Source organism: Myotis brandtii, unplaced genomic scaffold (genome assembly GCF_000412655.1).
Source record: "Myotis brandtii unplaced genomic scaffold, ASM41265v1 scaffold667, whole genome shotgun sequence".
NCBI classification, from domain to species: domain Eukaryota; kingdom Metazoa; phylum Chordata; class Mammalia; order Chiroptera; family Vespertilionidae; genus Myotis; species Myotis brandtii.
In genome coordinates, this window is record NW_005370593.1 from 678533 (window position 1) to 684146 (window position 5614).

At 40.5% G+C, this 5614-nt stretch overlaps 2 protein-coding genes across 2 annotated transcripts in view; one reads left to right on the forward strand and one right to left on the reverse strand.

The window, feature by feature from the left end:
• Window positions 1–1467, forward strand: part of LOC102250080 (S-adenosylmethionine decarboxylase proenzyme 1) — a 2952-nt gene extending 1485 nt beyond the window's left edge. Inside the window, exon 2 of the mRNA XM_014528961.1 lies at window positions 1411–1467. Within this exon, the coding sequence (XP_014384447.1) occupies window positions 1411–1467 (57 nt within the window). The remainder of the gene's footprint in view (window positions 1–1410) is intronic.
• The window catches only part of AKAP6 (A kinase (PRKA) anchor protein 6), a 509871-nt gene that overhangs the window by 360762 nt on the left and 143495 nt on the right, over window positions 1–5614 (reverse strand). The gene's annotated exons all lie outside the window — the stretch shown is intronic.

Here is a 5614-nt window from a genome sequence, read left to right on the forward strand (position 1 = left end):
TAATATTTCTCCAGGTATCCTCCAAAATTCCCCACAGACAAGGCTTTCGTCCTCATTAGGTGTTGGCCTCAGCCTAACCATCCGGGACTGTTCTATTAAATTGCTGCCAGGATGTTACATCCAGTTACCTCCAATTTCTAGGACATATTCTCTACTAATGTTATTGAAAACAATTTCTACTTCATTCAGATGTTTTTTGCAATGGCAATTAAAGTTTTTCTTCCACGAAAAAATAAATAAATAAATAAATAAATAAATAAATAAATAAATAAAATAAAAAGTCAGTCATTTGCCCTAAATGGTTTGGCTCAGTGGATAGAGCGTCAGCCTGCGGACTGAAGGGTCCCAGGTTTGATTCCGGTCAAGGGCACATGCCTGGGTTGCAGGCTTGATCCCCAGTAGGGGACGTGAAGGAGGCAGCCAATCAATAATTCTCTCTCATCATTGATGTTTCTATCTCTCTTTCCCTCTCCCTTTCTCTCTGAAATCAATAAAGATATATTTTTAAAAAATCAATAAAGTCAGTCATTCTATTTTTTAATCTTTTATTATGTAAATTTCCTTGAAAACAAAATCAGCGAGGACAGGATAGTGAACCCCTATCACCCAGTAGTAACAGTTATCCATCTTGACCAGTCCTGCTTCATCTATGGTCCCATCCATTCCCACCAACTTCAAATTATTTTGAAGCAAATCCTAGACATACTGTCATTTAATTTAAATATTTCAGTATGTATTACTGAAGGACAAGGACTCCTCTTTTTAAACACAGCCATAATACCATTATTATAACCCTTCAAAAACTAATTCCTTAGTATTATTAAATAAATCAGTGTCAGTTCCTCAACAAGGTTCATATACTGGTTAGTTAATTTGATTCTTAGATCCACAGCAGCGGTTCTCAACCTGTGGGTCGCGACCCCTTTGGCGGCCAAACGACCTTTTCACAGGGGTCGCCTAAGACCATCCTGCATATCAGATATTTACATTATGATTCATAACAGTAGCAACATTACAGTTATGAAGTAGCAACGAAAATAATTTTATGGTTGGGTCACAACATGAGGAACTGTATTAAAAGGGCCAGAAGGTTGAGAACCACTGATCTATAGGCTTTCTTTCTCTCTCCCTCTCTGTCTTGGAAATTTTGTTGAAGAAGTAAGATGGTCTAGCCTGTAGTTTCACATTTCACACAGTCTGGGTTTTGCTGATTGCAAGCCGGTGGTATTACTTAACATTCCCCATTCCCCTATGTTTCCTGGAAACTGACCTAAAGGCTTGATTGTATTCAGGTTTCTGTTTACTTTTTCCTTTCTTTTTTTTTTTTTTGTCAAGACTAGTTCATAACAGTGTTGTACAGTTTTGTCAAGAGTTGCATATGGTTGTCTTTCTTTGTGTGGTTTTTTTCAGCCAATGAAATCACTGCCAGCAGTCCTTCCACGACACGTCTCCAGTCATTCTACCTAACACATATTCAGGCATTCCTTAGCAACAGCTGAGGAAACAGCATTCCCAGATTTCTTGCAAGTTTGCCTGTGAACTTTACACTTGAAGTACTATTTGGCAAAATCCTTAACTCCCATTTTCTTTCCCCAAGTTTCTTAAATATGTTACTCCAGTTTCTTCTGGCAAAAATAAATACTTTTCATCAGCTGACAGAAATCTAGTGACAAGCTCATATTCTTTCTCTTATTAATGACTTGGTTGTTTAGCCTAGATGACTATAGAATATTTTTTCTTCTTTTTATAGTTTAATAGTTTTTAGTTTTCTTGGTAGATTTTCTTTGCCTCATATTTATAGTTCCTTTCCAATATATAATTTTAAAACATTTAAAAATTTATTTCAAGATAGTTTTCATGAAGTATAGATGTTAATATTGATTGTATCCCACTGTTTTAGTTTTCTTTCTTGGGGATTCCTATTATGTATATGCTAGAGGCCCAGTGCACAAAATTCATGCATGTGTAGGGTCCCTAGGCCTGGCTGGCGATCAGGGCCAATCAGGTTCCCCACCTCCCCACCTCCTTCTTCCCTAGCTCCCTCAGTGCCCCGCTGCCACTGCTGGTCGCCTGCCATGTTCCGCGCCACCCCCTGGAGGTCAGCGCATGTCATAGCGAGCAATTGAACTCCTGGTCTCATGGTCAAACTCCTGAGGGGACACTGTGCATATTAGCCTTTTATATATATAGATGTTTAATCTTCTTCGAAATCTACTTGCATCTACTTTTCTTAAATCCCTTTTATTTTATTTTTTTTACTTCTTTATTTTTACTGAAGTATAATTTACAAACAATAAAATTAATTCTTTTAAAGTATACAGTTTGGTAAGCTTTGGCAAATGGAGGCAGGAGTGTAACCAAAGTAAAGAACATTTCCATTAACCCAAAAAGTTTTCTCATGACTCTTTGCAGTTAATTGCCTGCCCCTTCCTTACAAACATATACTCTCAGCCTCTAACAAATCAATGCTCCATTAACTGATCCTATATTTTCCTTTCCTAGAATATAATTTAAATGGAATCACAAAGCATATAGCACTTTTTGTGTCTGACATTTCATGTAGCATAATGTTTTTGGGATGTATTCGTGTTGATGCATGTATAATTAGTTCAGTCTTTTTATTGGTAAGCAGTATTAATTTCGGGATAAATGAAAATTTCTTTATCTATTCACTAGTTAATGGATATTTGGCTGTTTTTATTTGAGGGCTATTATGAATGTTTCCTCTTTTTCACATTTTATATTTCTTAAGGTATTAGCTGTTATGTTTATTTGCCTTGGTTTCCCTTTCTTAAAGCCTTCATTCCTGAGGAGAGGAACCAAGATAGCAGCATAGGTAAACACCTGTACTTGCTGCCTCCCACAACCACATCAAAATTACAACAAAAACACAGAACAACTATCATCCAGAACCATGGGAAAGCTGGCTGAGTGAAAGTACTACAACTAGAGAGGTAAAGAAGAAAGTGCATTGAGATTAGTAGGAGGTGTGGAGGCGCAGAACGGGCTGGTCTGGCACCCAGGTGTACCGATTTTTTAATTGGGAAGGAGATCACCTCTTTGGAGGCTGCCTGGAGGAGCAAGGAGTCCCAGCCCCACACCAGACCCCCTGCCCAGGGTTCCAGAGCTGGGGAGAGAAGTCCCTACAGGCCGTAAGAACTACAGACTGTAAAAACCAGTGCAGATTGAAGCTGAGTGACACACAGGCTGCTAGAGACCCAGTTGCTCCTCTTAAAGGCCAGCACTGCGAACTGAATTTACAAGCTCCCGCTTGCTCTGAGCCTAGTGCTGGGCGAGGCTCTGGGGCAGCGGTTCTCAACCTGTGGGTCACAACCCCTTTGGCGGTCGAACAACCCTTTCACAGGGGTCGCCTAAGACCATCCTGCATATCAGATATTTACATTACAATTCATAACAGTAGCAACATTACAGTTATGAAGTAGCAACGAAAATAATTTTATGGTTGGGTCACAACATGAGGAACTGTATTTAAAGGGCCAGAAAATTGAGAACCACTGCAAGGGATCTGCCTGGGACAGAAGGGTTATGAAGTACCACCTCTAAGAACAGGAAGCTGCTGTACCTCACACACACACACACACACACACACACACACACACACACACAGGACCTCCCCAGTGTAGGGCTGACTGGCAGACATTTCTGTTCCCTCTGCCCTGGAGATTCCTTGAGACCCCGCCTCAACCAATTTACAATCCCACCCAAGCTATGCACAGAGGCTTTTGTATATGAATGCCCTGTCCTTTATCAGCCTAAAACATGTCAAACAAGCTGCAGCTGGGTCAGAGAGCCCCAAAGCTATCAATAAAAGGCCCAAGGCTGGCGGCACCAGCACCAGCCTGCCTTGCTTCAGAGCTGGGTCTCATCTAGGCACTTCTAAACCTGATACAAAGAGGAGAAATCTGAAGATGTCTCTGTAGCTCCTGCTGGGTTGCCCCAGGCAGTGGCTGACTCTGCACCTCCTTGGAGATCCAAGAGCCAGTGTACCCAGTGGTCAGTGTGAGACCATACCAGATTACAATTCTTCACATCCATAAGCGACACACTCAAGGGGAAGACTCAGTGAACACCAAAGCCCCACTGAAGCAAGTCCTGCTCTATAAAGGTGTCTCCTGCACAGCAGCTCTCCCACTGTAGTCACAGGTGGTCCCCACAGCCAATTGGCCTAGAGGTCAATTCCTCCCAGTGATACCAACAGCAATCAAGGCTCAACTACAATAAGACTATGCACACAGCCCACAAAGGGGTGCATCAAGAGTGTCCACCTCAGGTGATTGGGGAGGCTGAGCCACTGGGCCCTATAGAACACGTACTACATAAGGCCACTCTATCAACTCAAGGAGGCTTAGCAGCTACCAAATACATAGAAACAAACACATGGAAGCAGCCAAAATGCTGACAAAGAAACATGTCACAAATGAAAGAAATGGAAGAAAGAAAACTACTCAATATAGACTTCAAAACCACAGTTATAAGGTTACTCAAGATTTGTCTAGAAACCTCCGAGGAACTTAGTGAGACATTCAAGGATCTTAGTGAGAATGCCAAAAAAAATGGAAAAGGACCAGTCAGAAATTAAGCATACACTGACTGAAATAAAGAATAATATACAGAGTTTCAGCATAGAAAGCCACTCTATCAACACAGGGAAGCATAAAAAATGCGGAGACAAAGAAACAGGTCACAAATGACAGAAATGGAGGAAAGCAAACTACTGGATATAGAGTTCAAAACCACGGTTATAAGGTTACTCAAGAATCTTCTAGAAACCTCCAAGAAATTTATTGAGACCCTCAAGGATATGAAAAAGGACCAATCAGAAATTAAGCATACACTGACTGAAATAAAGAATAATATACAGAGATCTAACAGCAGACAAGAGGATCCCAAGAATCAAGTCAAAGATTTGAAATACGAAGAAGCAAAAAACACCCAACCGGAAAAGCAAAAACAAAAAAGAATCCACTGCAGCCAAGGTTGAGAACCACTGCTCTGGGACAACTTCAAGCATACCAACATCTGAATTATGGGGGTGCCAGAAGAAGAAGAGAGAGCAAGATGTTGAAAACCTATTTGAAGAAAAAATGACAAAAAACTTCCCCTGCCTTGTGAAAGAAATAGACTTACAAGTCCAGGAAGCACAGAGAACCCCAAACAAGAGGAATCCAAAGAGGACCACACCAAGACACATCCTAATTAAAATGCCAAGGGCAAAAGACAAAGAGAGAATCTTAAAAGCAGCAAGAAAAAAAAAAACAGTTTCCTACAAGGGAGTACCCATACAACTGTCAGCTGATTTCTCAACAGAAACTATGCAGGCCAGAAGGGAGTGGCAAGAAATATTCAAAGTGATGAATAGCAAGAACCTACAACCAAGATTACTCTACCCAGCAAAGCTATCATTTAGAATTGAAGGTCAGATAAAGAGCTTCACAAACAAGAAAAAGCTAAAGGAGTTCATCACCACCAAACCAGTATTATATGAAATGCTGAAGGGTATTCTCTAAGAAGAGGAAGAAAAAGGTAAAGATAAAAAATTACGAACAAAGTGACAACAAATACATATCTATCAACAAGTGAATCTAAAAATCAA